Source organism: Onychomys torridus, chromosome 23 (genome assembly GCF_903995425.1).
Source record: "Onychomys torridus chromosome 23, mOncTor1.1, whole genome shotgun sequence".
Classification (NCBI taxonomy): Eukaryota; Metazoa; Chordata; class Mammalia; order Rodentia; family Cricetidae; genus Onychomys; species Onychomys torridus.
The window spans coordinates 6,247,644-6,270,531 of record NC_050465.1 but is presented as its reverse complement, the minus strand read 5'-3'; the positions used below and the strand labels follow the sequence as shown (position 1 = coordinate 6,270,531).

At 47.1% G+C, this 22,888-nt stretch overlaps 1 protein-coding gene across 1 annotated transcript; it reads right to left on the bottom strand.

Annotated features, from left to right (window-relative positions):
- Positions 1 to 8,378: 8,378 nt before the first annotated feature.
- Positions 8,379 to 18,562, bottom strand: Cops8 (COP9 signalosome subunit 8). The gene is made up of 8 exons (XM_036173590.1): positions 18,395 to 18,562; positions 17,524 to 17,594; positions 16,281 to 16,329; positions 15,115 to 15,247; positions 11,402 to 11,509; positions 10,456 to 10,518; positions 9,954 to 10,001; positions 8,379 to 9,286 (listed from the first exon to the last, which is right to left on the bottom strand). The coding sequence occupies exons 1-8, from the start codon at positions 18,470 to 18,472 to the stop codon at positions 9,207 to 9,209; spliced, it is 630 nt and encodes a 209-aa protein (XP_036029483.1). The 5' UTR covers positions 18,473 to 18,562; the 3' UTR covers positions 8,379 to 9,206.
- Positions 18,563 to 22,888: the final 4,326 nt, after the last annotated feature.

Below are 22,888 nucleotides of genomic sequence, written 5' to 3'. Positions count from 1 at the left end.
ATTCTCTATTAGAACCACAGTAAAATCAATCAAATCTGCAAATTTAATGTTGATGAAAAATAACCCAACCCACGGATTGGAAGACATTTCAATGCAGAGTCTCAGGGGCAAATGTTTCAGCCTCATCCGGGTACATGCTCTCTGTCACAAGTCTTGGGCTTTGCACTTGGGAACTCAGCCACAGCCAGCACATGAACAAATGCATGTGGCTACGTTCCAAAAATGTTATTTGTGAAACACTGGACAGCCTGGTGCTAGCTCACAGGCTGTATTTGGCTGTGTGGATCTCATCTGCAGTGTCTACCCAGACCTCACCCATTTCCTAAGAACGTGCCATGGCTTTGCCTTTCCAGTCACTGGGCTGTCTCAGCTTTTTTTTAACTGCATCTGCTTCTGACATGTCCTTCATCCTGGATCTTTCTTGTGTGCTCCGTCATTAACACATGGTTCACACTTGCCACAAACGCCACAACACCAGCGTGATATCTTCATTTCACATCTGGAGACCCAATGTACCACCTTAAAGGTGACCTGACTACAGTGTTGACAGTCTCGGCCTCTAGGGCTTGTCTACATGCATGTGGGGATATCTGTGGGGAGGAGGCTTGGACCTGGAAACTCCCAGTTCCCAGGCTTCCATCCACTCGTGGATCTCCACAGCTGAGCCTCACCTCCATTCCTTTTAACAGCTTCCCCATAGCGACGAGCTGGAGGTACCTGACTTCATCAGGAGTTTGCTCAGCTCGGCTTTTGAACTTCCATCTGTGGCTCTGCAGGTGGGTGGATGGCAGAACATCATGTCAGAGGTGCATGGATGCTCAGTCACATAACTGGACAGAGAGAAAGATAGCCGGCTCTTGGCATGACTCAAGGGGTCTCACAAGGCCCAGGAGATCTTACACAAGTACTTTCTGAGGGCACGCCCTAATGACTTCCCACAAGGCCCCATCTCCTGGAGATTATGAGCCTGCACTGCCTGGGGCCAAGCCTCAGTACAGAGGCCTCTGAGGAGTATGAAGCATCCAAGCCTCAGCTGTTTCTGAGTGGAGACATTCCACGTGTATCATTCCCTCCACATCTGAGCTGGAACGGCCCTTCACGCCTGCTGCCTGATGTAGTGGGACAGAATTGTGGCTTCTTTACCAGCGTGTACTTTTTAACGATCATTATTTATTGCAGTGTGAAGCTGGCTCCTGGCCCTTTGGCGGGTGTCCCGCTCCTCTTCACGTCCTGGCACAACACGTTCACAATGTCCCAAGCTGTTCTTTACCACTGGAGCTGGCGTCAGAATTTCTCTGAGGAGCCCCAACTCCTTTTAAAGACAAAGCCTTTGGTTTCACTAACTTTATGTGTTACTGTGTCCTTGCTCTCTCCTGCATTTCTGTTCTCCTTGTCGTTGTCTGTGGATGTGAGCCTTGATTTGCCCTGTTTCTAAATTACTGAGGTGGAAGCTTAAGTGCCTTCTTTAAACATCAAAAATACAAAACTAGCTCTGAGGGGGGTTATAATCCACAGATGTGTTAAGTGTGCATTGATTGTCATCCATTCAAAGGTATTTCCTTTCCGATTTCTTCTTTACTTAACAGTGCATTTAAAAATGACTGAGTCCATGGAGATGCCGCTGGTTCCTAATTTGGTCCTGTTGTGGTCATGGAACACTATGGCTTGTGACTTTAAACCTAAGTGACTGGACTCTTTCTTCATGGTCTTGAGCACTCAGTTGCTCAGGCCTGCTGAGTCCTGCTGATTTTCTGTCAAATATTACTTATGAAGAAAGAGGAATTGAAACTTCCAGCTAAAACTGTGGGTTCATGAGCTTCAAGATGTAGGCATAGGCAATGGACTGAGAAACTCCCAGCATCCCAGGAAATAGCAAGAACTGGCAAACGGGATTACAGCAGAGTGAAAAGGTACCGAAAAGGAAAGTCAATGGCGGAGGGACAGCTACAGAGTGGAGAGGAGTCTCTTCCAGCCACATACTGGACGGGGAGGTTTCTCCCTCTCTACAAGCTGGATAGAGGAGATATCTATTTCTGAAAGATTAAGAAAACAAAATCCAATCAACAATTGGGAAAATGAGTTTGTCAGTTCTTAAAAGAAATACAAGTGGCCAAAATGTATTTAAAACACCTCTAAGTTTGGTCTCTTGATCACGTATCACGGTTCTTGGGTGTTGTTCTATTTGATGTCTGAATGTTATCAGGCCTGTCTGTCTCTTACTCCTGGTATTTTCTCTGACTGACCGTATCCATTAGTGGTGGTTTGCTCTGTTCTAAGTTTTCTCCCAACATTTCTGGTTGCTGTTTCTCAAGCTGTCCCTTGCAGACTTTCTCTCCCATGCTGCTTGATTCGTATCTCCTTCCTGACTCCCTTGCTCTCCTCATTCATTTGGGTCTCCTTCCCCTTTGAAGCCGTTATTTTTAGAAGCTGACTTTTGAATTCCTTTCCCAGCACTTAACCATTCCAATATCACTGGATTCGCTGATGGAAGCATCATGTTTGTCTTGCTTTTTCACGTGTGTGTGTGTGTGTGTGTGTGTGTGTGTGGTGTGATTTCCATATCTGTTGTTTTGGCTATCTCTTCTGGATGTATCTGGGCATCTTTTTAGTAAGCACCTGACTCTGGAGGGATCAGATGTAGGAAGAGCTAGTCCATTGTGGGCAGCACCATTCCCTAGGCCTGCCTGGACTCTGTAAGAATGAAGAAAGCTAGCTGTCAGTGAGGAGGGAGTATGGGTGCATTCATTTGTCCCTTCTCATTGTGGATGTGATGACTCGTAGTCTCAGGCTCCTGCCTCTGTGACATCCCTGCAATGACAGCCTGCCACCTAGAACTGGAAGTTAAACCAGATAATTCCATGGCTGAAACTCTTTCTGGGTGACTCTAGGTTGTGTCAAGTTGACAGTAAGTTGCTTCTGACTAGGCTCTTTTATCACAGCAACAGTAATGAAGCTAAGGCAGAGCTCCTCCTGTATCATCCCCCCAAGGGCTGGGCTAACCCATGAGCCACCGCTCCCTGCTCTATTTTTAATATTACCAAAGCAGTGCCTGCTTTCTGGTGTATCTTTTTACATCTTTTGGAAGTGACAACACAGAGAATGAAATAATGGCCAGGATTTGTATCCTTCAGCTATACAAACATCATTTCACCATCTACCCAGCTTTTCTGCTGCCGTTCTCAGGATCATGCCCCAACTCCGGCTGCTGCTCTTTAATATTTGGCCTTTGCTCTTTTGCAGTTGGTGATTTGCACTTACCCCGTGGGGTGTGTCTGAGCTTTCAGAATTGATGGTTTGCTTTCTCCAGGTCAGTTTGGAATATTCTGGGCCAGCACTTCAAAGCATTTATTTTCCTGCTGTATTTTCTCCTCTTTAGCATCAGAAGGTGTGCATGACCAAGGCCCCACCCCCAGCCCTCCACCCCCGCATGCCTCCACCCCACGCCCGTTCCCTTCATTGCTTCATTTAGCACTGTGCTGGCTGGATGTCCTCTTGCACTTTTCCTAAGTTCTACCTCTGGCTTACAGGCACACCCCTCCCCCACCCAGCACAGAATTCCCCGGCAATGGGCTGCCTAGCATAGGCTCTAACCATCAGGTGTCTTGCTGGGCCACTTTGCAGGTTAGCCCTTTCCAGTTCCCATTCTGTCTCCTCATCCTCCCGAAGGAGCCCCAATCCCACAGGCTTTGAGAAGGCTGTCCAGCTGGGCTAACTGCCCCTCATGAGCAAATGGGTCATCTTTGTAGATCTCTCTTGACCACGGGCTCTTGCTTTAGGCAATGCTTTAGGGCCAGCGGCTTTAAACATTAACAGACTCAGCTGCTCGGAACACGTGTGAGTCAGCCTTTAGGTGCTTCAACCGAGGAGCAGAGACATCATGTACTCAACAAGCATCTCTACTATTGGTCTTTTATTTCAGAAGGAAACCCACCGACCTGTCTGCGGTGAGTGTTGTCAACTCAACACAAGCTAGAATTACCTGAGAAGAGTCTCAGCTCTCTGGATCAGGTTGGCCTGTGGGGACTGTCTTAATTGCCTTCCTTGATGTGGGAGACCTTGCCTGGAAATGGGTGGCATCATCCCTGGGTTTTGGGCCCTGGACTGTATGGATAGGGAAAGCTAGCTGAATATTAAACTTCCATCGATTCATGCTCTCGCGGTTGACTGGTTTTGACTAGCTGCTTCAAGTTCCTGCCTCTACCTCCCTACAATAACGAACTTGGAATTGTGAGCTAAAATAGACCATTTCTTCTCTAGGTTGTTCATCAGGGAATTTTTTTTCGAAGCAACAGAATAAAACTAGGGCAGAAATTGGTACTGAGGAAGTGGAGTCACTGCCGCGTCCTGACCACATGGCTCTTAAAAGCAGCTGTCCAGGGGAAGAATGTACGTGTATGGCATGTTGGACTGGAAAAATGCTTGAATGCTGGGAGCACAGCTCAATGGGTAGCTCTGTGGGAGCTTGGAAGACAGTAAGGCTGAAGGAAGCATGAGCAGCAGAGGTCTGGCTTAAGGTCTCAGTGGGGAACAGGCTCCAGCAGTAACTGGGTGGGGGCCATCTGCATGGCATTTGGGCCAAGAATCTGAATTCAGTCTGCCCGTGTCCTGAGAAACAGAAAAAAGTTGAACCTAAAGATGATGGACTGGTTTGTTGGTAGAGGAAATATCTAAGCAGGACGATGTTTGGGCTGGTGCTAAAGCAGCAACTGTAACTGAGAGAGATCACCATCACCGCAGAGAAGCGGCCTGCCCACAGCGGGGCCAGAGGAAGGTGCCTCCTCAGACAGCACAGCCGATCCAGCTGTGATCTATGGCGGCCAGGCTACACCCCAGACTGGCAGCAGGGCCCGGCAGTGCTGTGTCATCTGCAAGATTCTAGTTTTGAATGTAAAGATGTAAGATTGGGGGAGTCACAGAGAACAGCTGAGGCTGTTGTAGAATATTATCGTAACTAGGCAAAGGTGTGTCACATTTGCTCATGCTGCACAGTATTAGCTGTGTGGAGGTGCACCACATTCGTTTATGCTGCATTTAATTATATAAAGCTGTTGCTTCTGTTTCACCTTGCCTGCCTAAGGCACCTGATTGGTCTAATGAAGAGCTGAACAGCCAATAGCTAGGCAAGAGAGAGGATAGGCGGGGCTGGTAGGCAGAGAATAAATAGGAGAAATCTAGAAAGAGAAAGAACAAGGAGGAGGAATGGAGGGACATACCTGGGGCAAGAAGCCAGGCAGACACCAGACAGACACAGAGAAGCAGTAAAAGTAAGATACAGAAGTAAGAATGGTAATAAGCCCTGAGGCAAAAGGTAGATAAACAGTTTAAGTTAATAGTACCTAAGAGAGGCAGAGCATTCAAAACTAGTAAGTCTCTGGTGTCATGATTTGGGAGCTGCTTGGTGGCCCAAAAGAACAAGCCTTGTCCATGAAGCCAGGCATCCTGCGGTAGGTGTGGAGAGGCCCTGGGAAGCCACTGCCTGAAGCTGTGATGGTGAAGCTTCCGTTGCTATGGAGACTCCAGGATACTGGAGATGCTGGGACCACAAGACAAGAAGCACTGTAGATGTGAAGTGGGGTCTGACTGAGCCTGGGAGAGAAGCTATTATATAACTCAGTTAAGAGACTTTGGACTTTTTAAATGGTTGGAATTTTTAAAGACTTTGGGGACTATGTGTACTATGTATTGTGTACTATGGAAAAACAAAACATGAGACTTTGGGGAAAGGGGATGGAAGGTTATAATTTAAAATGCTGTCTGTGTGTCAGAGTGACAAGTAGCGGAGCTGTCAGGTGACTGGACACAAGCTACAATCACCTGGGAAGAGTATCAATGTGGTACTGCTCGATGGCCTTAGCTGATGTGGGAAGACTTGCTTTGAAGGCGGGCAGCACCATTCCCTGGTTTGGGTCCTGGACTGCGGAAGAGTAGAGAAAGCTAGCTGAGCACTAAGCATACATGCATTCTTTCTCTGTCTGCTCTTGGCTGTGGCTGTGACAGATGCTTCAAGCTCCTGCAGCCTTGACTTCTCCACAGTGATGGAACTGTGAGCTAAAACACCCTTTCTCCCTGTGCTGCTTTTTGTCAGGGCGTTTGATCTCAGCAACCAGGACTCTGTCCAGTGAGTCCCCATGCTCTAGAACTGGCTGTTTTTCAGTAGTGTTTAGCTTGTTCCGCTAATGCTGATCTTCTGTAAACAAGCAGGTCAAAGTGTTGATTAAACACGCACACACCGTATTTTGGAAGAGAAACCTTGACAGCTGATGCTGGAAGCTTATTTCACCTCACATTAGACTGCTCGACCCACTGTGACCATGGAGAGAGAAAATGCAGTTCGGGTGCTTTCAGTCTGACCCCGAGTCCGATTTGAAGCACCCCACCACAAGGAGAGAATGTGAGGTCCAAGCACATGTGAGCTCAAGGGACAAGAGAAGGAGAGCGTGGAGACTAAAACCAGGAAGGTGAAGAAACCAAATGGACTGCAGAGCTGGTCACTGAAGGAAACTCAACCTTGCTGGGGTTGTTTTCAACAGAACACACACAGCCCTGTTTGTCCCTAAGACACACGTGTCTTTATTGACGTCAGTCCCCAGGGCTGAAGGCCTGCCCAAGGGGCTCTCCCTTACCCAGGTTTGCCGCTACCCCCAGGGGCAGCAGTGTGCTGTTGGTGACCCTGGAGCAGCCCTGGCAGAGAGAAAGGCTGCGTATGCCTGACGCACTTCAGGCTCAGTCCTGTTGGGCCCCCGTGGTCTTAATGGCTGCATGAAAGGCACTCTGGTTCCGAGGCTGAGTTCTCCCCCCTCAGCTTGGCCCAGCACCGTCAGGCTCATTATGCTGCCCAGCAGACTGTTGACGGATGATCATCAGGAGGGAAGGGGAAGCAAATGCCTTGCCCTTCTCGTACTCACACTTAAACTTGAAATGTTTAAGCTCATGGACAACTATTCCTATGCAAATGGCTGATTTCTGGCACAGGGGTCCTACTAGGTTGGCATCCACAGCACTTGCTGTCTTCCTGTACTCCCTGGCCTAGGCTGGCCGTTCTGTGCCAGGCAGCAGTCTGTAGGCTGACCTTGTGCACTGGTGCCAACTCCACAAGTCTCTCCTCCAGTCGGTGCTCGTGCCGCATAGCAGCGAGGTTCTCTGCTCACTCTGGGCCTCGTCAGGTGGGAGGAGGGAGGAAATACTAGTTACCAAGAAAAATGAGACATTTCCAAGCCAGACTTAAGACAGCTTGCCTCCAGCAATGTGACTAAGTGCTGATTTTACTCTATGAACATGAAAGATGGCTCTGTAAACTATGAAACCACTGGTAATGCAGTCACAACACCAGGCCACCTGAGAGAACTCTTTCCCATGCAGTAGCTCATGGCCTCTCCACGCAAGTAAGGACACGTGCAGCTGAAACCCCTCTGCCTGAGTTATACTCACATTCACTACACACCATGCTCAATGAGATCTCCCGACTCCACTCAAGGCCTCAGTTGCTCCACAAACTCCATCTAGGTCACCAACCCCAACGAGGACACATCTGGGTCTATCCCAATGTGCTATTAAAAACAGGAGCCATCCATCCATCCATTTAGACTTTGTGCCTGGTGTCTACACCGCTGGTATTATTACCCTTATTCTCAACATGCTGACTTCCGCCGTCTTCACTTCCTCAACTGGTCAACATTTTAACATGATTTCCCTGGGTTAAATAAAATGGAAATTTAAAAAATATTTCCAGGGGCTGGAGAGACGGCTCAGATGTTAAGAACACTGGCTGCTCTTCCTGAGGTCCTGAGTTCAATTCCCAGCAACCACATGGTGGCTCACAACCATCTATAATGAGATCTGGTGCCCTCTTCTGGCCTGAAGGAATATATGCAGGCAGAATACTGTATACAAAATAAATTAATTAAAAAAAAATTTCCAAATGATTTTAAAAAATTGTATTTCCAGAGATGATTTCTAGAGAACCAATGAAAACAGGAACTATGTAACTCACTGGAGTCATTTTAATTAAGAAATTCTAGGGCAGTGGTTTTCAATCTGTGGGTCGCGGACTCGGGTTCAAATGACCCATCACAGGGGTCACCTAAAACCATTGGAAATGCTAGGTTTTTATATTACAATTCATAACAGTAGCAAAATCACAATTATGAGGTAGCAACAAAAATAATTGTATGGTTGGGGGTCACCACAACAGGAGGAGCAGTACTAAAGGTCGCATTGTTAGGAAAGTTGGGAACCACTGCTCTAGGGAAGAACCAGAAGAAAAAAGAGGATGAACTTGAAGTAAACACATTATATGCATGTATGAAATTCCCAAATAATAAAAAAAGGGAAAAAGGTTTTACCTCTTAAAAAATATTTTTGAGACAAGGACAAAGTTATAAATGAAAGAGTTTTAAGAATTCAATTAAATATTTATTGAACAAATGCAGACTAAATGAACCAGGGCTGTATCAACCACCTCAAATCATCAAGGGCGGAACAAACATAGATGCAGCCAGCATTTCTACACAGGATGGGGACTGGCAGCAGGAGGGCAGCATGGGCTGTCCCCTCGCTCAGAGCTTCCTTCAGCACACACAGCACTCCAGGCCCCTCCCCCTCCTCTGAAAGGAGACACGTCATCGCACTTGAGTTTCACAGGACACAAACGCTGCCATCTCACTGTCCACTCATGCAATGGATGCTTGCACATATTGGGAAAAATGTGGCATTGACGAGCTCCTCACCGGGAGATGGTCTCACCACCCTTAGCTCTGAGTCTACATCAGTGATTCCTTGTTCTGGGGTGGGAAGAACGAGCACATTCTCTGGAGTGTGAGTGACAATGTGGGTTGGGCACTGCCTGGGGACAGTCCTCCTCAAACCCCAAGCCCATCACTACAGCTAGAGGCCAATGGTATCCAAGAGTGTGGTGTGTGCCACCGCGCCCTCTCTGCTGCCTGAAGCAGGACAGCTTGTGTTCAGAGTCTGAGTCACTGGGGCTGGCTGCATAATACTGCTGGCTCCGACCAATTGCGAACTGCTCCGAGGACAGTCAGCCCAGTGTCTGAGGAGGCACTGTGCAATCCGCTTCATCTTCTATGTGCATTTGATCACACCCAAAGGACATCGAGGTGCTCACCCTGTTCAGTGAACTCAGAATAAAACTCCACATCTGTCTGCCAGTGACAGGGTCTGAAGGTGGACCTTGAACTCAGAGTGATCTATCAGTTCTCCAGGAAAGCCACGTAGTCAGTCAGCCTGGCGAGCTGCTGCTCGTTGGGGATTGGCGGAACTGGGGCAGGCTCTGTGTGATAATGAAGGAAGCACACTCTAAGTTAGCCAGTGGTATTACAGAGCACCTACCCCGCCACTAGCCTGTGGAGGACTTTAACAAGGGAACTTTCTTGTGCTACCTGATTTAGACAAAAATCATGCCTGCCAGAGGCCTGGATGGTTTTGCTTCAGACAAGAAAGTCTCCATTTTATCAGCCTGGTTGTCTCAAAGGGACATGCCTCAGAGTAACTGCTGTTGCTGTGGCAGGCTATGTAGAGACTCAAACATGTCTCGTGTACATCATCTCTTCAGACTACAGCTCTACCTGGACAAGCCCCCACAGTGGGAACAGGGTAAAGAACAACTCCCACGTACACCTCATGTGTCTGGTCCAAGCAGAACACTGCACTGTCAACAAGCAAGCGTACAGGAACCAAGGATCCAACCTCAGGATTTACATGCTAACGTTGACTTTGGCACGCCAGGCTGTGGAGCCTTCTGAGGACATTCCAGAACCCCAAGAGGCCCTGGCATGATGGCAGGTAGTTCTAGGCTGGGCTATCAGGTGCCACCACTCCAGCTTAGCTACATGGAAGCCTGTGGTTTCCCACACATTTGCAGAATTTACCTCTACACGCTACAGAAAACACATCAGCAAATGATGCAACACTTAAAATGTCCATGTGAAAACACGTACCTGATAAGGGAATAAACCTGTTCAAGGAAACATCCAGGGCTCCTGAGGCTAAACACCAAAAGAGAAAGAGTTAGAGATGACCAACGGAAGCCATGCCAGGACTGTGACGCTCACCCCACTATAAACACTTGGTCTCAGACGGAGATACGACTGTGACCATCTTAGACACTTTGTCTTCAGACTCCGTCAATCTACAACCTGGGGCTGCGCACTGACTTCTGTCTTAACACTAGGTGCCCAGGGCGGGTGAAGGGAAGTAGCACTGATGCAGGAGGATTATAAAGAGGGCAGGACACCCTGTTCTAAAGACTCCCTGGAAAAGGACACTCCTGTACGCAGGAGGAAAAGCACACAGGAATGAACAGGGCTTTCTCCTGAGGTGAGACAAAGGGCAGGGATGCAGCGGGGCAGGGCAGGGGACTGCCCAGAAGGGAAAGTCTCAAGTAGGTGACCTTCAAAGTCACTCTGCTCTGACGTCATTTGTCTCTGAGGACCCACCTACCTGGCTTCCTGGGAAGAACCATTCTTGTGGCAGAGTCAGCTTGCCATCCCTGTTCCAACACACCTGAAAGTGCAGAGTTCACACACAGATGAAGGAGAGCACACGTGCCAGCCTGACCCACACTGCCAATCCGTCACTGCGCTACATGCCCTACTCAGGTGTTATGTAGTCAGAAGGCTACAACAGGGTTGTATAAACTTATTTTGGAAATATCCTGAACATACTGAAAGCCTCACTTTAGTCTGGACTAGTATAATCACTGACAAATGCTCAGTCTTCTGTAGTAATGACCTAATTAGTCTAATTCCAAACAGACAGAAGAAACTTCTAGGCCATCCCTCGTAGCATTCTGTAGTAATAATGACTAATAAGGCAGGTGCGAGAGCCCCATACCACAACCAACTGCCCACAAAACCCCCCCACCCACACCACAGCTTCCAGCCCCCGCTGTCTTGTGAGCCTGAAGTTGTCCTAGGCTCTGGGAACTTAAGAATAATAAACGACATGTGATGGTCTCTCATCTCAGTTGGAGAATCAAAACTGTCAATCACTGTAGAACAATGTAACCAAGTACACGCAGAGTTCTAACAGTAGGGAAGAGTGGCAACAGGCACTTGGGGATGGCCAAGGCACTGGGGAAATGAACCAAAATGTAGTGTGGAGACAGGACGTCTTTCTGAGGAGGTAAGGGTAAACCTGGGCACTTCGGTCAGTCGAGAAATGCTTTCTAAAGCAGCTGTGCAGATCTACACAACTGTCACAGGGACACTCCTGCGCTTGTTACAGGCGCTACATGGAGGTGCTGTGTGGGGCGGGTTTGTATCACTTTCTAAAGAAAACCCACCACCTAAATTCCAAAATCCTTCTCCTGGAGTTCCAGAGGAGCAACAGCGAACCCATGATTTCTGCAACTTCTGTTCCCCGTAAGAACAACAAGCTCCAGTACCTTTCACTGCTTCTTCCACAGGAAGCCCGACAAAGGCTGCGAAGTCATCGGCGACTATGGAGGTGTAGGCCTGAGAGACCAGGGCGAACGCGCGTCTCCTCGTGGCATCTATTGTGGGTGGGGAGGGTTGGCGGCAGGAACCAAGAGATCAGGACTCGTAAAGACAGCTGTCATCCAGTTTTTCTTTACAGGTGAGACTAGAGCCACCCAAGGAGTGGACACTGCCTGCTCAGAAGGCTCTAGTGAGCACACACATTCCTCACATCAGGCGTGAACAAAGGCTACAGGAAGGAAAGCAGGACCCACAAGACCCCAACCTGAAAGAAGCAAATGCTGGCGACTTTAGAGACAGACATTTTAAATTTCCTTGGCTCCATTTCACTTGAAAACACTAGCAGAATGGAGGAGACTACAGCTGCCCCTCTCGGAAGGGTCTCCAATACAGGACTCCCCAGTGTAGGAGCACAAACCTTATCCCTAGCACCTGTCCCTAACTTCCAAGTGTGCATCAAGTCAGGACCCTGAACCCCCAAACTCAAGGCCTGACTCTCAAGAGAAGGTGCTGCCAGGCCCCAGCACAAGAACTCTTCCTGGAAATAGCTTTCACATTTCCTTATGCTCATATTCCTACATTAAGAAATTCCAGAATGAGAGGAATGCCCCATCCAACCCAGCCAGTCTTCCTGAACAGTGCCCTTTTGGTAATACAAGGCTCCTCCAGAAGGCTGCCAACCTGCTTAATAAATATTCAGATTTTATAGTCCACAGGTGAGGCAACTGGACATATAAAATCAATCCCCTACCACACACCACACTGAACCTCCCTCTACAATGTCCACCAAGCAGGGCAGGTCCCTTCAGGCACCTTTTGCTCCAAACTAGTCCCTGACCCAGACTACTCTTCACATTCCGCTCCTGGGCTCTGGCCCCATGTTTAACAGCCTGAAACAACCCCTCTCCCAGTACTCCTGTGAACATGGGCTTGCTGACAGTAACCAGAATGGGGCATGCCTTCAGTCACAGGCTTTCTCAGGATGGAAACTGCAGACCCAATGGGCCTGGAAATGGCTCAGTGGTAAAGGCGCTTGCTACCCAAGCCTGGAGACCTGAGTTTGTCCCCCAGTACCCATGTCAAGATGGAAGGAGAGAACCCTCTGCCCACCCCATGCCCATTACGGTACACAGTCTCCCCACACAAACACGGTGACACTAAGCTGCACCCCTTCCTTTCCCACGGAGGCTGCTCCACCACTCCTCCTGTCTTTAGACTTGCTCCCTGCTTGAGTCTACCAACCCCCAGCAGACCAGTACGGAAATCTCCCTAGGAAGGAGACAGACGTTCAGTGGGAAAGAACCAAGGCAGCCACGGCAGGAACATCCATGCAGCAGGAAGTGTGCACCATAACCCTCTCCCACCATTTTAAAAATCACTGTCTCTAGTTCAAATAGTCTGGTCAGATTTCTGGAGTAGGTAAGAGACAGAGCCGAACGAGAATGGAAGAGAAAAGCAGCAGGCTTGTGGAGAGGCAGAGAGGGCTAACAAGAACGGAAGAACATTCACAGGGGCAGGAGTAGGCTGACAATGGATGCAGAAATAAAAGCTCTGTGTTCCAGTGCTAAGCAGCAGCCACACATTGCTCCCCAACTTGCTCTACTGATACCCCCCACAGCTCTGGAATCAGTCCCGTTCTAGAGTCCAGTAATACTGGCCCCTCCTCCCATGCCCTCAGACTTTGGGTCAGGTGGCTGTTAGGAACAACTACTCCCTCATACTTTGCCAGCCCTTTCTGGCTTGCTGTAACAAACAGCCCTCCCACCAGGTTCTTCAACCAAAACGTCTCTGATTTTTCTAAGAGAACAGAGTGGCTCCGACTGAACTGAATCAGGTGCCATGGTTTGAATTCACTCTGTCCCCACAGGTCTGTGTTTGAGCTCTTGGCCTCGGCTAGTGGTGCTGTTTGGGGAAGTTGTGGGACCTTTAACAGGTGAGGCTGTGGCTGTTCTTAACTAGAAAACAAATTTACAATACATTGAAAAGCAAAACATCAAATCTGCAGCAATTCCAATCTGTTTTGAGACTGCCCTTACCAGGCAGGCATTTTACAGAGAAAGGGTGGGATGTGCCATTTAGGGATCTGGGGATTTGTTAAGTCTCAAGAAAATCATCTTGGACAGAATAGAACAATGTTTACAAGTCAACTCTTCAATTTTGTTTCATAGCAAGGAAGTAAAGGCCAGGGGGCAAATGTGCCAAAATGAAAACTCAAAAGCCTGGCTCCAGAGATCAAACTCCAGCATGCTACACTAGACAGAATGGCTGGCTGTGGGCTGGAAGAAACTCTTAATTTCACGGAGAATCCAGTGTGAGGTAGTACTAGAAAGAATAAAATACACACAACACTCACTGGATGAGTAGGGCCCCCCTCCCCAGGTCCTGCCTGTCAGCCCTAGCCTCCTGTGACTCCTCCCAGGGCTGGTTCCATACAAGCTTTCAAGCAGCCCACTGCAATCATGTGACCTTATTCCACACTCCTCCCCCTGCCCGTGTCTACCTTGAAATTTGGTGCATGCTTATTCAAAGCAGCTATTTCCTGCTTCGTCCTTTACACTGGTCTGTTGTGTGCTGCTCCTGGTACTACGCAGAGTCGATTGGTGTAGCGATCCTTGCTCTCTGCTCCCTGGTCCACCCATGCCTTACCCACTGATGAGGACCTGCTCACCAGTGGAAAGAACACACTAAAGGCAGGTAGTGACTACAGAAATGAGGAAGAGTGCAACAATGTAAGAGAAGACACTGTACAGATGTGTGTGATGGGGCTGGAAAGACAGCTCAGCGGCTAAGAGTCTGGATGTGTGCTGCTCTTCTAAGACCCAAGTCTGGCTCCCAGCTTCCATGCTTGGTGGCTCAGAAATGCCAGTGAGTTTACCTCAGAGGATCCAATGCTACTGGCCTATGCAAGTGTGTGCTCACGCGCGCACGCGCGCACGCGCACACAATCATACATACCCCTAAAGTCAATAAAAAGAACATGAGAGAGTGACCCAGAGAGACTGGAAGCACATGCAGGGGAGTGTGAGGGAGGGAGGCAGGGACAGAGCTACTATGTGGCAGTGCCACATCATGCCAGGCCTCTAATCTTCCAAACTGGGCCCCTAGACTCTGAGCTTGTTCCTTTTACAAGATGTGTACAGGGTACACAACATCCAGCAAAGCCAAGGTTAACAAAGTCCAAAGTCTGTGTATTTGAAAATACACAGACCTAAAAACAATCTTGACCTACCCATACCATGAACTTTAGTTATTGCCAAGTTTCATTTTAACAGCAAAGAACCTTTCACAAGGCCACATGTGTGGTACACACAAGTAACCCAAGAAGTAAAGGACAGAATGGGCTATACAGCGAGGACCCTGTCATAACCTTCCTGTCCCCACAAAAATGATGATGAAGAGGATAAAAGATATTACCAATGGAGTAACTGGGATCTGGAATCAACAGTGACACCCTCTGTTCCCGCTCCCACCATGTTCCCTAGTGTCCCCAGCAATGAGATGCAAAATCACAATTAGCACAGATCTACATCAAGTCCGAAAGGCACCAACAAATCAGAACTGTCCGCTTCTAAAGTACACATCAACACAGCACAGCTATACCTCTAAGGGCTCCAAGGACAGGCTTAGTGCAACACAATTTTGAACCACAAAGAAACACTACCTCTAAGGGCTTCCATGATTGGCTGCACGGTCTCTGACCACTGGTGGGCGTTGATGGTGGTATAGATCCCTGGGAAATCTCTCTGCCAGATTCGCTGTCCAACTGACCAAATTCCCCCGAGTTCAGAATTTGCCTGCAATAAAAATTGTTGCCTATGAAGAAATTCACTGTAGAATTAGTAAGACTGTATCTTCAAACAAAATCTCAGAAATGACACAAAATTTGTTAGCTATATCATTAAAACACACACTACTGGTTTTAGGAGTGCAATTACTCTTCTAACAGGGCCGAGAACGGATATAAACTGTGAACCCTTTTCTTTTTGGTAACTTGCATGTCCAGTTCCAGACTATGAACTCTGCAGGTGATAAACAGTTCTACAATGTCCAAAGGTTGGATCTGCCTGATTCCAAAACTCTGTGAGCAGTAATGACAACAATTTATATAATTAATGTTTTTACCACAATCATAAAGCATAAGAAAGTAAAAAAATGTTTCAGAATGAAGTGTGGGGATCAATTATCCTAAGCACTACTACTTGAACCTACGATGCTGGCATTTATTTAGTTAGGATAAACTAGCAGAAAACTGGTTAACAAGCAGTGTCAACTTCAGAGCCTATGTGCCGAGTTCCCATTCATATCATCTCGGCTGTTCCCATCCACACCATGTGCCACTCCTGACTCATGTTTCACACTTACCAACAGAAGTTCAGGGAAAGGAAGGAAAGTGAAATAAAATCTTACTTTGTTCTACTTGGCAAGAAACTTTATTCTAAAGTTATTGCATTTACTCTCCCATCCCAAGTAAGACATTTAATTAATGAAGTCATCTTAATGCAGTGAATGTCCATGTACACAATCCCAGTTTTCAAACAGCCATCATTGCAGAAAACCACATAGTCTTCTGCAATCCCCATCCCTGCATCTAAACTGCTCAGCTGTGACCTGGCCAACTGCATAGCAAGGCAGACCTCAGGAAATCTCATCAGTATACGAACAAAATTTCTGAACCACCCTGTCAGAGAAACCTGAAGGTTTCTAACTTTAAGATTCGATTAACTACAGTTTCTGTGATATGTATGGGAAAGAAAAGAGGAACTGGGGGTATCATTTAAGCCAAGGTCAGTACTTTTAAAGCAACATGGAATGCTGTGGAATACTTACAGACTTTATAGCAGGTGGTATCCTCTTCCAAAGATATCTTGCATTATTCCTAATTTACAGAGATCAATTAAAAACAAGTCATCTTAGTCAGTACACGGAACGACTAAGGTTCTAATGTAAGCACATGAAAGAACACCCACTAATATACTTCACAGGACAATTCAGTTTTATATGAATTTGTTCTGAGGAAAAGCAGTTTTGGGGGGGGGCGGGGAGGAGAGGGGAGGAGAGTATGAAATAACCCCTTCCAAGGCAACCTTTCTTATTTTTTGCTGACTTTTAAAATTAACAATCCAGATCCAGGGTTGGGGAATTAGCTCAGTGGTAGAGCACTTGCCTAGCAACCGCAAGGCCCTGGGTTCGATCCTCAGCTCAAAACAAACCAACCAACCAAACAAACAATCCATATCCTATACTACAGCAAGACATTCAAACCACAGATTCCATAAAACTTACGGTACAGCACTCAGCTATAAATAATGTATCCACTTAAAGGCTTTGACGTGCCTCACAATACTTGTGCTCACAGTGCTGTTATAATTAGGGCCCTTCTAGTGGGCACAGGGCTTAAGGGGTTAAAACGTGGTCACAAAACAGAAATAACTTCTCTGTGCATACTGAACAATCTCAGTTTAGTTTCCGTAAAAATTCCACCAAGGGTTTGGAGCCACAGGAGCCTTCTATTCTCTAGCACACCCATGCCTTCTGCTTCCCACCCAGGAAAACTAATACGCCCAAGGCCTCCTGGCTTTCCCAGTGTTCCCTTTCAGCTTCTTTTCTTCTACTGAGAATAACAGAAGTTTCTGATCTTTTGTTTGTTTTGGTTTGGTGTTTGGTTTTTGAAGACAGGGCTTCTCTGTGCAGTAGTCCTGACTATCCTGATCTCACTCTGTCGACCAGGCTGGCCTTGAACTCAAGGATCCGCCTGTCTCTGCCTTCTGAGTGCTGGGATTAACGGTATGTGCCTTCAGACAAAAGAGGACAGACAGGTCAATGACTCCTGATACTAGTTTTTTTCTCAAGAACTTACCATGTTTTTTTTTTTTTTTTTTTTTATAAACACACACACACACACACACACACACACACACACACACCAAAAAACTTGAGCCTAATTATTATTATGACTGAATAGGAAACATATAACAGGATTATGATAAAAGACACCTAGGTGCCATATGTACTTTCGAATAATCTCGAGCAAGCTGCTGCTCTTTCAATTTAGGTAAAAGGTACTACTTACATGTCATTCTGGAGCAAATACAAAGCTAAAAGTTGACCATATACTGGCGGTGTGGCAATTCCTCCAGGAGCCTACAGGGACAAAAAGAGGAAAAACAAAAAAAACCCTCATTTCCTAATACACTTTCAGAAAGAGAAAATTCAAATGAAAAAACTAAGCCCCCTTCCCAGTACTACTACAGATGCAGAAAAAGCTTAGGTGAGTATCAAGGATTCAAATCCCAGGAGTGAGTTTAGATGTGTTGTCCAGTGTCATCTACCTTCAATGGGGTATTAGTTTCTTTAGAAATACACAAATATTTAAGTGTCTTCACCTCAGAGGGTGTTAAACTTAAAACAAACAAACAAACAAATTCAATATTGTAGTAAATACTTCCGAAGGTTCTTAAAACACTGTGTTTTATAAACATTATAAAGCATTATAATTATAATAAGCCCGTTATAAAAAAGGCTATCCAAGAAAGCTAAGAACCATCAAGCAGTTATAGAGACCTGTCTTTCCTCAATCTTAATCCATTCAGCAAAGGTCGGCTAAGTGCTTATCAACAAGCTGCTGCTGTCTTCTTTAGTCGGGGAATCTCCCCCCCCCACCCCATTTCTTTTGTTGTTTTGACTTTACGTAGCCCAGGCTGGCCTCGAACTTACCGGCAATCCTCCTGCCTCCGCCTCACGTGTGCTCCATGAGATTCCCATGCCACTGCACCCAGCCAACCTAGTGAACTTTTTAATCTTAACATTATAAATGGAAGCGTCTCCCGACTACGGCCAGGCACTGGGGCGTGATGAATCGGGGATATGCTCCCAGCAGGCCGCGGCCCGGCCCGTTACCCTGGAGACGGCGCCCACTCGACCGCCCCACCCTGCCGCGCTACCTCAAGCTCCTGGTTCTCGCACTGATCCAGCAGCTTTCTGAAACTGAAGGCGCTGTCCGCCATCACCGCCACTGGCATCTTCCCGGCCGCTCTCGCCGCCACCGCCCCGCCAGACCAAAGCCCAAGCTGGCCCTCGGGGCGTCGCGCCCGCGATGACGTAAAAGCTGGTGCCACTCAGTACGCTTGCGCGGACGTGTCGTCATTTCCTGAGCGACGCCGTGGCGGAAAGAACCGGGCGGCGAGCGCTCTAGCCCGCAATCTCGGTGCTCTGGAGGACCCGCCCCAGGTTTGACAGAACCGGCTTTCTGAGCCGGACCATTCCGGTTGGGAGGGGCTGGCTGCGGCTCGGGTCTTCTGCTCTTGAAGATGACAGCGGGAATGCATCTTTCATACCCACAGTTACAGTGGGAGAATAATGAAACCATTGGATCTCCATGTGTTTTGAGAACGCATGCAAGCTAAGGTGTTACAAGCCGAGGAAATTTCAAAGCTGAAACTCTTCTTGGCTTGGGCCATGCACACAGCCCTCTTCTAACAATGCACCTGGCAGCCTGAGACCCTCACCTACACCTATTATGCACACATACACACGCTTCTCTGAAAAAAAAAATCACCTAGCAACCGTCAACAACTCATACTTGTGCATGTACATGATTAAATCAAATATATTATAGGAAGGGGTATGCACGGTAGAAAAAGAGGTAACATAGCTAAAATCTGTCCATCAAAACAGAGTACAATGCCCCCTAGCAATCAGACTTCTCTTGAACTCCATAAAAGCCCCAAACAGTAATTGGGGAACCAGCCTAGAGTATGCTGGCTTCTGTGGCCCACTATCATTTTGACAGCATATTTCTGTAGTATTGCTTTGCTTTTGGATAAGGTTTCCTTGCTACTTTGCAAATCTGTGTGCCCGAATTTCAGTTTTGTGCATAAGAAGTAAAAAAACACCCAGCCCAGACCCTGGCCACCAAAAAACAATACTCCTGGAATTCTATACAGTTCCCTAGTAAGCAATGCCATGAGCACCAACAGCCCCTTTGCTGTCTCCTCAGGCCTAATTGGCAGCACTGGAGATTGGATCACAGCCTTGTGCATGATAATTCTAACACTGTGTTATATCTGTTATGCCCAGATCGCAGGGACCCCCAAAAGGCCGCCACAGAGACCGAATCCCTCATGTAAAAGCAAAGAGCCTTTATTTCAAGCTTGGAGCTTCATCCCTCTGTCTGTCTGACACTGAGGTGAGAGCAGAGACCCCTGAGCTCAGGTGGAGCAGAGTTTTTATCATAGCAGAGGTTGGGGTGAGGGACCCTGATTGGCTGAAAATTGTCTAGGGGTATCTGTAAAACAAAAAATAGGTGTGTGCTGGACTCAAGGACATCTGGCCACCTTATCTAATGGTTGGAATGTTTGGGATGTCAGGTACTTCCTCACCCTTAGGTAGATCCCTGGTGGTATCAGCTTAAGGCTGGGGTTGGGGTGTTGTCTGCCAGTAAGCCTGTCCCAGAAGCTGTGTGGTCAAGCTATTTTGGGGCCCCTTCACAGTATCCCTAGATCTCCTTTTGCTTATCTGGAGACAAGGTCTTATTGAGTTACCCAGGCTGGCCTTGAACTTACGGAAACATCTCCAAGCCTAACTCTCAATTCTCCCTCTACCCACCTCCTGATCAGCCCTCCCATCTCAGTAGACTCATATTGCCTCCTGTGTGCATCTCATGCAGATACACACTGTATGTGAGTGAAGTCTCTGTAGCCTGGGCTACTGGTATGACTGAACTTTGGGTGGTCCCCTGATAAACAAGCACTCCTTGACTCTTCCTTGCCCTATGAATTCTCTTTGAAGCATAAGCCATATCTTTTTGCTCTCTGTTCAAACTCATGTGAACAGAAGTTCCCAGAAAGAAGCTACACCTCAAGAGACTGATTAGGGCTCTCCAGATTGTGGGGAGCAGGGTGGAAGGTTGCAGGTTCAGAGTAAAATGATCCCCCATCTTGGGCTATCTACAGTTCCCTTGACACCTCTTCCTTGCCCCCTTGTGTCTGACCTAACAGCCCTCTGATTGGCAAGCGAAACCTTTTCAAATATATTAACTTTAAAGACTGCTGGCTCCTAAGAATCGTGAACACTCTGCTTACTCAATTATGCCATGGCTCCCTTCCTTTATGGTCATTTGGAGGTCTGCTGATCCTGCACCATTGTGTTCCCAGGAAGTTTTATGTTTGAAGTATGGCAGGAAAGTGAGGTCAAAATTAGCATATAAAAGAAAGGAGCCTGGAAACCTCCTTTCCATCAAGGCTGTCATACACCAGAGTCTGGGCAAAAAGAATGTATGTGCTGTATAAATGCCCCGGTCTGCGGTCAGTGCACACTGAGCTTTAGACCTTTCTCCAGCACTGCCCACTGCAGTTCTCAGAAGTGCATCTTTGTCTTACTAAGCTCTCTCTTCTTCTGTTCCCACCCAAATATCTCTGTCTAAATCCTTGTTTAGGGATGTAAGAACCTGGAAGTCCCTGTGGGTGCCTACCAGACCCGTAGTTGCCTATAACCATGGTGCACCGTGACTGCTATATGGAATGGCAGTGGGCATGCTTATGACATAGATTCTCGAAGCTCCTGTGTGTGCTCTGTTGTCTTAAAGGACCTCACTAATAAAACCCACATTTTAGAGAAATATTAAACACTTTAAGACAGCAACAGCTATCACTGATGATTTTAGTATAATGAAGAGATCTGTTTAGAAATAACTATGTTTAATGTTATGGTTAGAATATAAAGATTAGGGGCCAGAGAGATGGCTCAGCAGTTAAAAGCATATGTTGCTCTTGCAAAGGACCTGGATTTAGTTATTTAGTTTCTGCCACCCACTTCAGGCAACTCACAATGCAACTGCCTGTAACTCCAGCTCTGGAATCAAATCCCTTTGGACTTCAAGAGCACACGTGCGCGCGCGCGCGCACACACACACACACACACACACACACAAATAATAGTAATAGTAATAATAATAACAAACATTTTACAGTAGAATATAAAGATTTTAAGAAACAGTTAAAATGCTTTAAAATTTCACAAAGAATTGTCATTAGATTATAGTTTTGATCTTTAAAACCCCACCAGAGGGTCCAAGTGTTGACTTAGCCCCTACCTTGGCACTCTTGGGGGCTGCTGGAAACTTTAAGAGGTGAGACCTAGTGATGGGACCTTAGGGTCCCTGGGAGCATTCCCTTGAAGAGGATAGTGGGACAGCAGCCCCTTCTCCCTTCTCTGTTTCACTGCTGACCATGAGGGAACTGTGTTGCTCTACCACAAGATCCCATGAGCATATGCTTTCAGAGGCCAAAAGAGGTGAAGCTGCCTGACTTGGGGCCAGAAACCCAAAGACTGCGAGCCCAGATATGCCTTCTGTCCTTGTGAGATGCTTACCTCAGCTATTTATTACAGTGATGGGAGACACACTAACACAGAGGCACACTAACACAGAGACGCACTAACACAGAGACGCACTAACACAGAGACACAGCTAGGAGAGCACATGGCTACCATAACCAGAGGGATGTGGGGAAATAAAGTAGCAGGGCTTTGTCAACAGCTGCTAAAAGATGGGCTCTGCTAACATGATCCAGAGATCATTTACACAAAGCTGAGGGCCGGGATTTCAAAGGTCAGTAACTGATGGTGACTTTTCCGTCTGTTCGAGGCTATGGGGGAAGTGTGGGCTCCTGGGGATGGGGATCTGGGTTTTGTAGCCATGGCCCCAAGTCCTCCCATGTACAGCTAGCTCTCTCTCTACCTTCTGTAGCTCTTCTCTCTCTTTCTTTAAAGATTTATTTTGTGTACAGTGGTGTTTTGCCTGCATGTATGTCTGTGTGAGGGTGCCAGATCTCCTGGAAATGGAGTAACAGACAGTTGTGAACTGCCCTGTGGGTGCTGGGAATTAAACCTGGGTCTTTTGGAAGAGCAGCCAGTGCTTTTAACCACTGAGCCATCTCTCCAGCCCTCTGTAGCTCTTCTCATGGAGAGGAGTGGTCACTAGGAGGCTAGAAATCTTACCAGGGTAGCCGATTCAGAGGTCTGTACTTTCTACCTCTTGATCCATTTCAAAATTTGTCTGCTCCATTCTGGAGTCATTTAAAATACATAAAGAGATGTCTTCAAGGACTGGGTTCCCTCAACCTTCTTAATGCGGTGGCCCTTTAATACAGTTCCTCATGCTGTGGTGACACCCTACCATAAAATTATTTTGTTGCTACTTCATCTGTCATTTTGCTATTGTTATGAATAACAATATAAATATCTGATGTTTCCAATGGTCTTAGGTGACCCCTATAAAAGGATTGTTAGAACCCCCAAAGGGGTCACGACCCACAGATTGAGAGCCACTACTCTAGAAGGTTCCATGCTATCAACCCACCCCCGGCCAGCAAAGATACATCTCCAAGGATTGAAGGAAATGGCAAAGATCTGATTGAGGGGATCAGGAGACTCAAGGT